This window comes from Cucurbita pepo, chromosome LG17 (assembly GCF_002806865.2).
Source record: "Cucurbita pepo subsp. pepo cultivar mu-cu-16 chromosome LG17, ASM280686v2, whole genome shotgun sequence".
Lineage (NCBI taxonomy): Eukaryota > Viridiplantae > Streptophyta > Magnoliopsida > Cucurbitales > Cucurbitaceae > Cucurbita > Cucurbita pepo.
The window spans coordinates 2,841,886-2,856,238 of NC_036654.1; the positions used below are offsets into that span (position 1 = coordinate 2,841,886).

Sequence of the window (14,353 nt, forward strand, 5' to 3'; positions counted from 1 at the left end):
TTTGAAGTTCATATCATTCAAGTTTTTGTTTAGGATGTTTTCATTGCTATTAGGTGTGATGTTAACAAGAAATGGTAATAAAATAAGAATAAAAAAATTAAAATATGGAAAGACTAGATTAACATGAAGAATTTTATGAGAATTTGAATGCCATGGAATTTTTACATGTTTTTTTTCCATAAAATTGGCATTCAAAGTGGTAGAAATTCCTAGCGAACATCTTTCTACCGAGTCAGTAGTCTCAGAGGACATCTTTTCCAGTAGACTTGACTTTACTCGAGATTCTTTTTAGCTTTATTGAAAGTTAAGTTGTTCATTTTGCAAATTCATGTATTTTAGAACTTCAATACTATAGTCATTCAAGTGGTGTCTTGTCAAGTACTTCGAATCACGAGTTTAGAAACAAGTTTTCTATACTTTTGATGTTGATCATCAGGGTAATCCATTCCAAAACATTGTTGTGCGCTGAAAGCAGAACAAATGTACTCACAACACCAATATGTCACTCAAGAAATACAATGTGACACACAAAATTTGATGTTTTAAAAAACAGAAAGAATGTCATTATATAGCCTTTTGTTGAACCTAAAAATATCAGTGAAACTAACAAAACCTAAAAATATCAACGAAACTTATCTCAGATAATAGGACTAATAAGAAAACTTATCCTAGAGAATAGGACCAATCATTCCTAAAGAATAGCACCGACAATTTACAACAATCTTCACCTTGTCATAAGATCTCCAGTTGATAACTGATTTGGTTGCTACCACGTCAACACACTACTCCTTTCTTCCGACGTTGATGAAATCCAAACAACGTCAGAACTTTTCACGAGCGATCACCTTTGTCAACATATCAGGAGGGTTATTAGCAGTTCCAATTTTTAATAAACGAATATCCCCTTCGCTAATAATTTCTCGAATAAAGTAAAAACGGACATCAATATGTTTAGTACGAGCATGATGGACTTGATTTTTTGACAAACAAATAGTGCTCTGACTATCACAAATCACATCTATATGTTCCTGCAAAATACCCAAGTCATGGATCAAACCATGCATCCAAATAGCTTCTTTAAAAGCTTCCGTTACTACCATATACTCTGCTTCGATGGTAGACAATGCAACAGTAGACTGCAATGTTGAACGCCAACAAACAAGTCCACCAGCCATAGTAAATAAATAACTCGTAGTAGATCGTCGCTTATCCAAATCCCAGCATAATCAGAATCCACATAACCAACTAAGAATCCATTTGACAGCCTGCCAATGCTCTTTACCAGGATTATGCATATAACGACTCACGATGCTTACTGCGTGTGAAAGATCAGGTCGAGTACACACCATAGCATACATCAAAGCACCAACAGCATTTGTATAAGGAATATTCTCCATATACCTTTTGTCATCGTCAGAACTTGGACACATGGAAACACTAAGCTTGAAATGAGGAGCAAGTGGAGTACCAACGGGTTTGGTTGAATTATTCAAACTAAATCTTGTCAATACCTTGCGTAGATATTGAGACTGAGTCAACCAATTTGTACCTTTTTTTCCGATCTCTCTCTATCTCCGTTCCAAGTATTTTCTTTGCATGGCCTAAATCTTTCATTTCAAATGTCTTAGAAAGATGATCTTTGAGCTTATCAATCTCCACCTGTCTCTTTGAAGCAATTAACATATCATCAACATATAAGAGCAAATAGATAAACGATCCATCATCGAGACACTGATAATACACACAATGATCAAATTGACTATGAGTATACATATGCTCTACCATGAAATGATCAAACCTTTTATACCATTGGCGAGGAGATTACTTCAGCCCATACAAAGATTTCTTCAGTCTGCATAATAAATGTTGCTGTCCAACTACTCGAAAACCAACCGGTTGCACCATATATATTTCTTCTTCCAAATTTTCATGCAAAAAAGCAGTTTTTACATCGAGTTGTACAAGCTCAAGATTAAATTGAGCAACCAAAGCCAACAAAATTCGAATGGAAGTATTTTACTGCACGTGAGAAAATTTCATTGTAATCAATACCTTCTTTTTGTGCATAGCCTTTAGCCACAAGTTCAACCTTATAACGTATACCAGAAGAATCTTCTTCTTTCTGCAAAAACCCATTTACAACCAATTTCCTTCTTATCTTTTGGAAGTGTACTAAATCTCAAGTTTGATTTATCTGCAATGATGATATATCCTGAATCACAGCCTCTTGCCACTATCCGGGCTCTTAATAGCATCTTTGTAACTGTTAAGAACTTCATCAATTAAAGAGAAAGCATATGCTATCGTATCATCAAACCTTGCAAATTTTCGAATTACCCTTCGTGGTCTATTCTTGGCGATAGACTCAGGTTTCTCCACTCTTTCATTTACAAGGTTTTGCTCCTGTTCTAAGACATTAGAGTTATTATCTACCTGATCAATAGGTTCTTCAGTAGGAGCAACCATATCAGGAGAGAACACCACCTTCTCCACCTGCTTCTATGTCTCGTCATTATTTTCAATTTTCTGCAAAAATATTCCAGACTCATCGAATGTCACATCTCGACTATTAACCATCTTACTTATTTCTGGACACCATAACCTATAGCCCTTCACACCTTTGCTAAAGCCATAAACTTGGCTTTTTTTGCTCTATGATCCAGATTTGAGTCGTCACATGATAATAAGCAAGACACCCAAACACATGCAATTTATCATAATCACTAATAGGAGTACCTGACCATACCTCAAGCGGAGTTCTCCCACCATTTCCAGAAACAGGTAAACGATTCATCAAGTGAACTGCATAACTGAGAGCCTCAGCCCAAAATGCCTTACTCAATCCTGCTTGAGACAATATGCATCGAACCTTTTCTATTAATGTCTGGGTCATTCTCTTAGCAACTCCATTTTGTTGTGGCTTACCAGGAACAGTGAAGTGTCGAACGATCCCTTCATCTCGGCATACTTTAAGGAATGGATCATAAGTATATTCTCCCCCGTTGTCTGATCTCAGCTTTTTGATTTTCCTGTCCGTATGATTCTCTACCATTTTCTTCCACTCTAGGAAGATTTGGAGAACCTCGTTTTTGTGCCTCATGGGATACATCCAAACTCTCCTCGAGTAGTCATCAATAAAGGTGACAAACCACCTCTTTCCTCCCAATGAGACATTCTTCGTGGGACCCCATACATCAGTGTGAAGATAATCCAAAATGTCCTTTGTTTGGTGTATAGATGTACCAAACTTCAATTTTTTTTGTTTACCAAATATACAATGTTCACAGAAATCAATTTTACGAGTTGTGGCACCCTTAAGGACTCCTTGGTTCACCAATGTCTGAAGCGCCTTCTCACCAGCATGCCCGAGTCGCATGTGTCATAATTTCGATATGTCTTGTTCTTTCGAACTTGCCACAGCAGCATGCGTAATTATTGTGGTTCCGTTGAGGTTGTATATGCTACCTCTTCTAGTTCCTTTAATTGCCACCAAAGCTCCACAAGCTACTTTCAAACTCCCTCATTCCAAAATGATGCGATAACCACTCGCATCCAAAACGCCAAGGGAAATCCAATTTTTCTTCAAGTCAGGGACATACCTCACATCATTGAGTTTTCATATAACCCCATCAAACATCTTGATTTGTACTGAGCCAATTCCCATCATCTTGCAAGTACTATCATTGCCCATATAGACAACTCCACCATTGAACTTTTTGAAGTCCACCAAGAATCAAGAATCCATTCACTGGTTTGGCTGACTGATAGGGAGATTGTCAAGGCATCATCTGTATCAGTGTCGTCATCTCTAACCACATTGGACTTCGACCCCTTCTCTTTTAAGATCAGACAATCTTTCTTCCAATTGCCTTTCTGTCGACAATATGCACACTCATTTTTATCAAGTTTTCTCCAATTATCAGATCTACCTCTCGACTTTAATCGGGACTCTCCACATTCGTTCCTTTTCCAAGTAGAAGTCCTTCCATGAATAGTGAGAACATTTGAGCTAGAACATTGATATGTCTCCTTTTCCTTCTTTTGCATCTCATTATTTATTAAGACATTTGAAACATCTTCAAAATCAATACTAGTGATTTCATGTAGTAGGGTCGTTACTAAAAACTCGTAGGATTCCGACAAAGAATTTAATAACAACAACGCCTTGTCCTTATCATCAATCTTAACATCAAGATTGAGCAAATTAGTGATGATTTTGTTAAAATCATCCAAATGCTCAGCCATTGAGATACCTTCCTTGCAGTCAAAACGGAAGAGTTTCTCCTTCAAATAGAGTTTATTTTCCACACTCTTCTTCATATATTTTGCCTCAAGCTTGTCCCATAATTCTTTCGCCATGGTAACCTTCATAAATGGATATTTTTTATCCTTGACAAGACAGGATCGAATAATTCCACAGGCTTGCCGATTTAATTTCATCCATTCTGCTTCTGTCATGTCTTCAGGCATCTCCTCTTGGAGAGAAACATCGAGGTCTTGCATGACCAGCAAATCGCTAACTTCGCCTCGCCAAACACCAAAATTATTGGTTCCATCAAACTTCTCTACTTCGAGATTGGAACTCCACAATCTCAATCCATGCGGTGATGATTCTGCCATTTGCAATAATTAATCTGGATGTAACTAAAAACACAATTCTTGAAAATTGATTTAGAGAATAAGCACGATTGTGAGCACGTCTAGTGGTCGATGAGGCCAAAACTTTCACAATACCCCAAATATCACAATAAGGCTCTGATACCACTTGTTGTGTGCCGATAGTGGAACAAATGTACTCACAACACCAATATGTCACCCAAGAAATACAATGTGACACACAAAACTGATGTTTTCAACCGTAGAAAGAATGTCATTATATAGCCTTTTGTTGAACCTAAAAATATCATCGAAACTAACCGAACCTAAAAATATTAGCAAACTTATCCGAGAGAATAAGACTAATCAGAAAACTTATCCCAGAGAATAAGACTAATCAGTCCTAAAGTAGAGCACCTTATAACAATTTACAACAGACATTTCCTTGGTTGATTCTTTATAGTTTTTGGAGTTGTTTCATATTTTAGATATAAAAGTTTGTTTTTCAATAAAGTTGTAAAATCAAATTCACATAGTTACATAATTTTTCATGCATGGAGGGAGTGAATTACATTTGGTAAGATAATATTCCAGCTTCTTATTTGGTCAAATTTCTAAAATTGTAGAAATATTGAAATGGCTATAAAAATCATTCTCACTCATGTAAATTAATAAAATTAATAGACAAGCCTTCACAGGAGTCTATAACTCAATCAAGATTAAGATCGAGTTGTATATGATCATTTTGTGAAATATTAATCTTGTCAACTAAAATTTTTATAAAGGAAGATTATTTCGTACTCAAATCTTATACTATTATAGATGATACCCCACTCACATATCTCCACATGAATGATTTGTATTAGATCATTTGTAACAATTACAAAGTGGGTCGTGTCAATAGTATAGAACCTTTAGACCATTAATTAAACATGATACTCGTGAATGTCAATCGCATAGTACTCAAAATTACACTTATAATCTTGACTTTTTTAGAGAACAAATAATATTAAACTATAAATAAAATAATCAACATTGTTAGTGTTCTTGGACTTGACGCACTAGCTAGATTGGACAAAGCTTTCATTCTAAAAACAGAGCTGCAATAGTTAAGTTGCTTCTTGGAAATGATGGCTTCCCCCTTCCACTTTGACCAACCCTAACTCTCGAATTTGCGAGGTCATCACCTCTCACTCGGATTCCTATAATTTTCGTTTCATTGTTTAAGTCTTTGTTTAATTGTAGAGTTAAAAGTCAATTTTGTACGATGAGTCTGTCATATACTTTTTCAAAATAGAAACATACACTTGTGCAAGAGAATAAATATGATGGTAGTCTCAATCTATATGCTATTGGACATACTATTTATAGAACTTTTGAATGTTTCATCCTACCAATAATTTAACCATAGCATCTTTTCCAATCTCAAGAACCCTTTAAAGGAGTCACTTTTAGAAACACGTGGTCCTCACACTAAGTTTTAAATTTATGCACCTCGTGTTTGCATAATTTTTGCGTTTATCATATGCATAGCTTTTATGTTTGCCACATGTATCTGCATCTTTGCCTTTTATCTTTTGAATGATATTGTTTGTGGCTTGGATCAACTTTGATTTTGATAGTTCACTCTCTTTGAATTTTTTCTAGTACATGAGAGACCCGACACCTTCTTTTGTGCTAATAGTCATTTGGTAATGGTTGTTATTGGTGAATTCTACTAAATGTAGTTGGTTATTCCAACTTTTTGCAAAAAATCTAGGGCGTAGGCTCGTAACATATCCTCTACGGTTTGATTCAAACTATCCATACTAGGATGAAAGACTGTATTGAAAACCAATCGGGCTCCAATTACCTTATGCAAACTCCTCCGAAAGATGGAGCTAAATCATGGATCGTTGTCTGATTGGAACACCATGGAACCTCACTATCTCTGACATGTACAATCGTGTCTAATGTTTTACTCAATAGGTAGGCTTTGATAAGTGAAAGTGGACAGACTTAGTAGGTCCATGAATGATGACCTAAATTAAGGTGAAATCTCAAGCTATTTACAATTGAAAATGAGAGAGGGATACAAAATGCTCTTATTAAGGTACACGAATAAATAAATAAAATATAAAGACTAAAAATGATATTTATATAGCATAAAAATATAGAATTTTGAGGGGAAAAAGGGCAATTTTTTTTAATAAGTAAGAGCAAACGTCACTTAGATATTTCGCACTACAAATTTCAGAAATCAACCAAAGTTCTTTTGTTAATCGTCGCCCATTATGGATAACACCGGTGACAAGCGCCGCCGCGTGTTGTTGATATCTTTCCCTGCTCAAGGCCACATCAACCCTTCCCTCCAATTCGCCAAGCGCCTCACGCGCCACCACGTCCATGTCACTTTTGTCACCTCCCTCTCCGTTTACCGCCGCATGCCCCCAATCCCAACGCTGTTGAAATATCATCACTAGCCCAATAGAGTCAAGCCCAATAATTGTACTAGCCCAATAGAGTCAAGCCCAATTATTATACGAGCCCAGTATATTTATTTTAGTAGAGACTTTAGGAGTAAGAGATCTAGATATTTTAGGAGAAAGATTCAGATTTGTTAGGTCTAGATACAAATCTGGTAGGTATAGATTTAGATTGGTTAAATATAGATTGTTTAGGCTCACTATAAATACCCCTCCACCCTACTAGGTTAATCATCCAAGAAATCCAAAAACAATAGAAAGCAGTAGTATTCTACAGAGTGTCTTGTATTCTCTTCTCGATTGGTGTTAATAAAGAGTGCGAGTGTTTCCCACAGTGAGTTGTGTTCAACATTTGGTATCAGAGCGAGGTTAGTGTAGGTTATCTGATCTCTTGGAATCCTTAGTATGCTCTGTGGTTGCAGCTCTGCCTGATCTTCCACATCAGAAACGATTTCTTGAGATTAGTGGTGAGTGAGTTTCTTTTGTGTCGTGAGAAGTCTGTGACTCTGCAAGTCTTGTGTCAAAAGAACTTGTTTGGTATTACTGAGGTATGGCCAACACGATGAGTGATTTCCAAATCGTTGGAGGAATTAAGAAACTCAACAACAACAACTACAACACGTGGGCAACATGCATGATGTCCTATTTACAAGGACAGGATCTTTGGGAGATCGTTGGCGGGTGTGAAACTACGCCGCCAGAGGAGGATTCTAACGGCGCCTTGCGCAAATGGAGAATCAAAGCAGGCAAAGCAATGTTTGCCTTGAAGACCACCATCGGAGAAGAGATGTTAGAACATATTTGGGATGACAAGACACCGAAAGAAGCATGGGACACGTTCGTGATGTTGTTCTCAAAGAAGAACGATACGAGGCTACAACTTCTGGAGAATGAGTTGTTGTCAATTACACAACGTGATATGACAATTGCTCAGTACTTCCACAAGGTCAAATCAATCTGTCGGGAGATTACTGAACTAGACCCAAAGTCCGCCATTGTAGAATCTCGAATGAAGAGGATTATAATCCACGGATTACGACCGGAATATCGAAGCTTCATTACTGCTGTACAAGGATGGCCCACTCAACCAACACTTGTAGAGTTCGAAAATTTGTTAGCCAGCCAAGAAGCCATGGCTAAACAAATGGGAGGCTTCACATTGAAGGGTGAAGAAGAAGCACTCTACACGAGTGAAAGTCGGAGCAATAATAGGCCGTCTACCAAACGTGGATACAATGGTGACAAAAGAAGAAGCCACCAAGGAACTTCACAACCCGAGAGAGCTCAGAAGAACGACAACAAGAGTTTCCAAGGAAAGAGATTTGGAGGTATTTGCTATAATTGCGGGAAAAAGGGCCACATGTCTAGAGATTGTTGGTCCAAGAAAAAGTCTGTTGAAAGCAATGTGGCAATCTCCAAAAAGGAAGAGGATGAATGGGATGCAGAGGTACTATGTCCAATAGTAGAAGACGAGCAAGCACTCATGGCAATGATGGAAGAGCATATCGATTACGAGGATGACTGGATCATTGATTCAGGATGCTTAAACCACATGATTGACGATCAAAGCGGTGCAATAGAAGAGGGGTGGCCCTCAGAGAAGGAAGTATTACCAGGCCTTGAGCAAATTGAAGAAATTCTTCTACAGAACACGGGGGAGCAAACTGAAGAAATTCTTTTACAGAACACAGAGGAGCAAACTGAAGAGATTCTTCCACAAAAGACGGGGGAGCAAATTGTACACATTTGCTTAAGTGCTGATGTGCCTGAAGATTCAAGTGACACTAGTGTTGGTGAGCAAGAAGTGATTCAACCAAGCGAGCCTAGTGAAAATGAAATGACACCTCAACAACTCAGACATTCAGAAATAATCCTAAAGGCAAATCCAGAGTATGCCAACGCAGTAGAAGACGAAGTTAATGAGCCGGAGACAGATGAAGAAGCATCACAAAACTCAGCTTGGCAGAAAGCAATGGAGGAAGAAACTATAGCCCTGGAACAAAATCAGACTTGGGAGTTAGTGCCAAGACCAAGAGATACCAAACTCATCTCTTGCAAGTGGGCTTACAAAATAATGTGTACCCCGGATGGATCAATCGTGAGATACAAAGCTCAGACTATAGATTCAGGGTTCTCTAAAGAATATGGACTAGACTATGATGAAACGTTTAGTCCAGTGGCAAAGATCATTATCGTACAAGTTCCTCTAGTACTTACGGTAAATAAAGATTGGAAATTATGGCAGATGAATATGAATAATGCTTTCTTGCATGGAGAGTTAAACAGAGAGTTCTACATGAACCAACCGAAGAAATTTGAAAATGAAGTTGGAGTCATTGATCAATATATGCAAAATCCGAAGAAGGCTCATTTGGATGCGTCTCGACGAACCTTGAGATATGTCAAAGGTACAATCAATTACGATCGTTTATACAAAAGAAGCGAAGACTGGAAGCTAGCTGGATATAGTGATGCTGACTATGCACGAGACCATGATACTTGGAGGCCAACCACTGGGTATGTGTTCAAGTTTGGTTCAGGAACAATTTCTTGGTATAGCAAGAGACAACCAACAGTATCATTATCAATTACAGAAGCAGAGTATAGAGCAGCTCAGGAAAATACATGGTTAAAACTTTTGATGGAAGATTGGCACCAGAAAATTGAGTATCCAATACCACTTCATTGCGACAACCAATCTGCGATTCGCCTAGCAGAAAATTCGGTGTTTCGTGCTAGAACAAAGCATGTGGAGGTGCATTGCCATTTCATTAGAGAGAAGGCCCTAAAGGAAGAAATCGAGATGCAGCAGATCAAGACAGATGACCAAGTGGCAGACTTGTTTACAAAAGGGCTGAATACTGGCAAACGTGAGAGCTTTCGCTGTCAGCTCAACATGGTGCAGCGAATGAGGACTAGTGCTGAGGGGGAGTGTTGAAATATCATCACTAGCCCAATAGAGTCAAGCCCAATAATTGTACTAGCCCAATAGAGTCAAGCCCAATTATTATACGAGCCCAGTATATTTATTTTAGTAGAGACTTTAGGAGTAAGAGATCTAGATATTTTAGGAGAAAGATTCAGATTTGTTAGGTCTAGATACAAATCTGGTAGGTATAGATTTAGATTGGTTAAATATAGATTGTTTAGGCTCACTATAAATACCCCTCCACCCTACTAGGTTAATCATCCAAGAAATCCAAAAACAATAGAAAGCAGTAGTATTCTACAGAGTGTCTTGTATTCTCTTCTCGATTGGTGTTAATAAAGAGTGCGAGTGTTTCCCACAGTGAGTTGTGTTCAACAAACGCTCCCTCACGTCTCCTTCGCCTCCTTCTCCGACGGCTACGACGATAGTGTCAAACCAGGAGAAGACGATCCCAGTCGCTTCATTTCCGAGATGGAGCGCCTCGGATCCCAAGCAATAAGGGATATGATTACAACAAACGCGGAGGAAGGCCAGCCCTTCACTTGCGTCTTATATTCCATACTCTTACCATGGGTGGATGTGGTGGCGCGTTCCCTCCACCTCCCTTCAACTCTTCTCTGGATTGAACCCGCCACCGTTTTTACTCTGTACTACCATTACTTCAATGGCTACAAAGACACCATAACCCAGAGCATTCTCGACAACCCTTCAAGAACAATTCAATTACCTGGACTTCCATTAGTAACTGGCCATGACGTTCCATCGTTTCTCCTTCCTTCCAATGTTTATGATTTTGCCTTCTCCATATTTCAAAAGCTATTTGAATTACTGGCTCAACAGACCAATCCCAAGGTTCTAGTCAACACGTTCGAGGCCTTGGAGCAGGACGTGATGCGAGGGATGGACAAGTTCCATTTGGTGCCCATTGGACCCTTGGTTCCGTCGGCTTTTCTCGACTGTGAGGACCCTTCAGATGCCTCTTATGGCTGCGATATGTTTCCATGTAGTCGTAACAACGATGATTACATTAGTTGGCTGAACTCCAACCCCAAAGCAGCTGTTGTTTATGTATCGTTTGGAAGCATTTCGAGGCTGTCTAAGGAACAGAAAGAGGAGATTGCAAGTGGGCTTTTGAGCTTTGGACAACCGTTTCTTTGGGTGATTAGAGAGGAAGATATGGGAGATGATACATTGAGTTGCAGGTAAGGTTTAAAATAAGTGTCATTAGTTCTAGGAATCACTTATCTTTTCTCCATTAAACTCTAATGGCTTCTTCACAATATGTATTAGCCAATGTGGGACTCCCCTCCTAACAATCCTCCCCTCAAACAAAGTACACCATAGAGCATCTCTTAGGCCTATGGAGCCCTTGAACAACCTCTCCTTAGAGGCACGACTCTTTCTCTGGAGCCATCGAACAAAGTACACCCTTTGTTCGACACTTTAGTCACTTTTGAGAGCATCTCTTCAGGACAATGGAGCCCTCAAATAGCCTTCCCTTACTGGAGCCCTTGAATAAAGTATACCCTTTGTTTGACACTTTAGTCACTTTTGAGAACCTCTCTTTAGGCCTATGAAGCCCTCGAATAGGTTCCCCTTAAGCGAGTCTCGACTACTTCTCTGGAGCTCTCGAACACTTTTGAGAGACTCTCTTGAAATCTATGGAGTCCTCGAACAGTCTCCCCTTATTCGAGACTCGACTCCTTTTCTGGAGCCCTCGAACAAAATACACGCTTTGTACACTTTAGTCACTTTTGACTACACCTCTTGGCTCATAATTCTTTGTTCTACATTTGAGGATTCTATTGACATACCTAAGTTTAGGGTATGGCTCTGATACCATGTTAAGAATCACGCATCTCCACAATGGTATGATATTGTCATTTTGATCATTAGTTTATTAGTTTTTATAACTTTGCTTTGGGCTTCCCTAAAATGCCTCATACCAATGGAGATGTATTCATCCTTACTTATAAATCCATGATCATTCTCTAATTTGAGACTCTCTCGCAAGCAACCATCGGTTTTTAATTGCAGGGAGGAACTAGAAGCTATAGGAAAGATAGTTACATGGTGTTCACAACTAGAGGTTCTATCAAGCCCAGCCACAGGATGTTTTGTAACGCACTGCGGATGGAATTCGACGTTGGAGAGTTTGGTTTGCGGGGTTCCGATGGTGGGGTTTCCACAGTGGGCGGATCAAGGAACCAATGCAAAGATCATTGAAGACATGTCGGAGACGGGAGTGAGGGTGGAGGTGGGCATGGATGGGATGGTTAAGCGAGAAGAGATAAAAAGGTGCTTGGAGGTGGTGATGGGAGATTCAAACAAAGGGGAAGAGATAAGGAAGAAGGCCCTCAAATGGAAGGAGTTGGCCAAGGAAGCTGCTAGGAATGGTGGCTCATCACATGCCAACTTCAAGGCTTTTGTGGACCAACTTTGTTCTTAACAATATTTCAATCATGCAATTTGATGACAAAAATAGTTTTAAATATTTCTTCTCATCATCTCGTTTCAAACCACAACTATTTGAAATTCATATCATTCAAATTTTTGTTTAAGATATTTTCATTGATTTTAGGTGGGATGTTTATAAGAAATGGTAATAAAATAAAATGAACTCCTATAAATCTACATGCATCAATTGTAATGTTTGATCAACACGGAACTGGTTTAAGCTAGAAACGAAAATCTAGCTTGCTTGGAGACTAGACAACTTTCACATAGTTAGTTCGAGTGTATGATTTTAGGTGGCCTCATAGTCACTCCTTATTTATGAGTAAGAGGTGCTTCAGCTCCTCTTTGTCATCATAGCCACTAAGTCTCTTTGTCATCATAGTAATTATTAACATGTTCTTGAGGTCGCCAAACTACTTGATGAAGGTAACGATCTGCATGAATCTAGTGAGGACGACTCAAAGGAACTTCTTAACAATGGAGATCTCCCCCACCTTGTCACCTAATGAACGAATGTCAGTGATGATAGTTGTCAACTGCATGGCAAAGTCATCTACCAATTTACCGTCCTTCATATGGATAGCCTCAAAATCACTCCTCAAGGTTTGCACCTTTGTTTCCTTGACCTGTTCCACACCCACATGCATTGTTTGCAGCGTCTCCCATGCTACTTTTGTTGAGTCCTTCTCCACCCATATGAGAAAGAGGAAAGTTTCTTTGAATGGAATAGCCTTACATGTTTTTCATTCTTTTTAGTGCTGTGAATAAAGCGTGCATTCAAATACTATTTATAGGGGAGAAAACACTGACAATTAGAATACTATTTCTAGGGAGAAAACACTAACAATTATTTTAAACTTTCTACACAAGTTAAGGACAGCTAACAAGTCTACTAAATAAATAGATAACAATTTTTCTAAATTTCTCAAGTTAATAACTACTAACACTTTTACAAGTTAAGCTCATTGACTCACAGGGTCATGACAATAACAATAGACTTCTTTTTCAACTTGGAGATCCTTAAAATGACAATAAACCCTCTCACACTCCAAAAACTATCGTAAAATAAAAAACTAACAGATCATCACGACATACGAACAACCTTAAAGAGGTACTCTTATGCTGCAAGTTGAGTGAATGGTGTCATAGCTTTGTGGGGGGATTAGGGGGTTCCTGATCAAGACCCAACTACTCCTAAACGTTTTAGCATGGAAAACGTGAGACCCACATTGTAGCTATCATTTAGCTAGATGGGATAAGGGAGGGGTAACCCCTTCCAAATGAGTGGAGATTATTATGGACCTAGGTGGTTGCAACTCACCTCTAGCTAAGATACCAAGTAGTCTCATAAAACCATGCACGAGGTAGATTCTCGTAGGTCACTAGTCATTCATAGCTTAGCATAAGAAACTTTCAGGGTTTAAATACCAAGTAGTCTCATAAAGCCATGCACGAGGTAGATTCTCGTAGGTCACTAGTCATTCACAGCTTAGCATAAGAAACTCTCAGGGTTTAAATGAAAGGACAGAGAAACAAAGTAGCCCTAGGGGTTAAGACTAGAACCAGACGTCCTAGAGCCAATGAGAAGTCCATGTTTATCTGTTAAGCATAGAATGCGATAAGAGCCTACAAGTTAGTGACTTACTTTGTATAATTTTTATACTCAGTCTTCCTATATCTTCCTTTTTCAGGTGCGTGAGGTGTCAGGTCAAGAGAGGGTGTATTTGAGAGATGTGGATTGTCACATAGAGTCCAGTCTTTCTTTTATACACAAACCTTCATGTTTTTTTTTTTTTTTTTTCTTTGAAATAAATGATTTTCATTTTGATGTCTTTCTAAATATTTCTTGCATTTCATCGTCGTTTTGAGTCATGGTTTGTAGTAAAATATTGGGTCGTATCAATAA

The 14,353-nt window shown here is 38.6% G+C and overlaps 1 protein-coding gene across 1 annotated transcript; it reads left to right on the forward strand.

Moving 5' to 3' along the window:
* The first annotated feature begins 6,821 nt into the window (after positions 1-6,821).
* LOC111778287 (crocetin glucosyltransferase, chloroplastic-like) lies at positions 6,822-12,468 on the forward strand. Its single transcript, XM_023658007.1, has 3 exons — positions 6,822-7,039; positions 10,374-11,192; positions 12,028-12,468. The coding sequence occupies exons 1-3, from the start codon at positions 6,870-6,872 to the stop codon at positions 12,437-12,439; spliced, it is 1,401 nt and encodes a 466-aa protein (XP_023513775.1). The 5' UTR covers positions 6,822-6,869; the 3' UTR covers positions 12,440-12,468.
* The last annotated feature ends 1,885 nt before the right edge of the window (positions 12,469-14,353 follow it).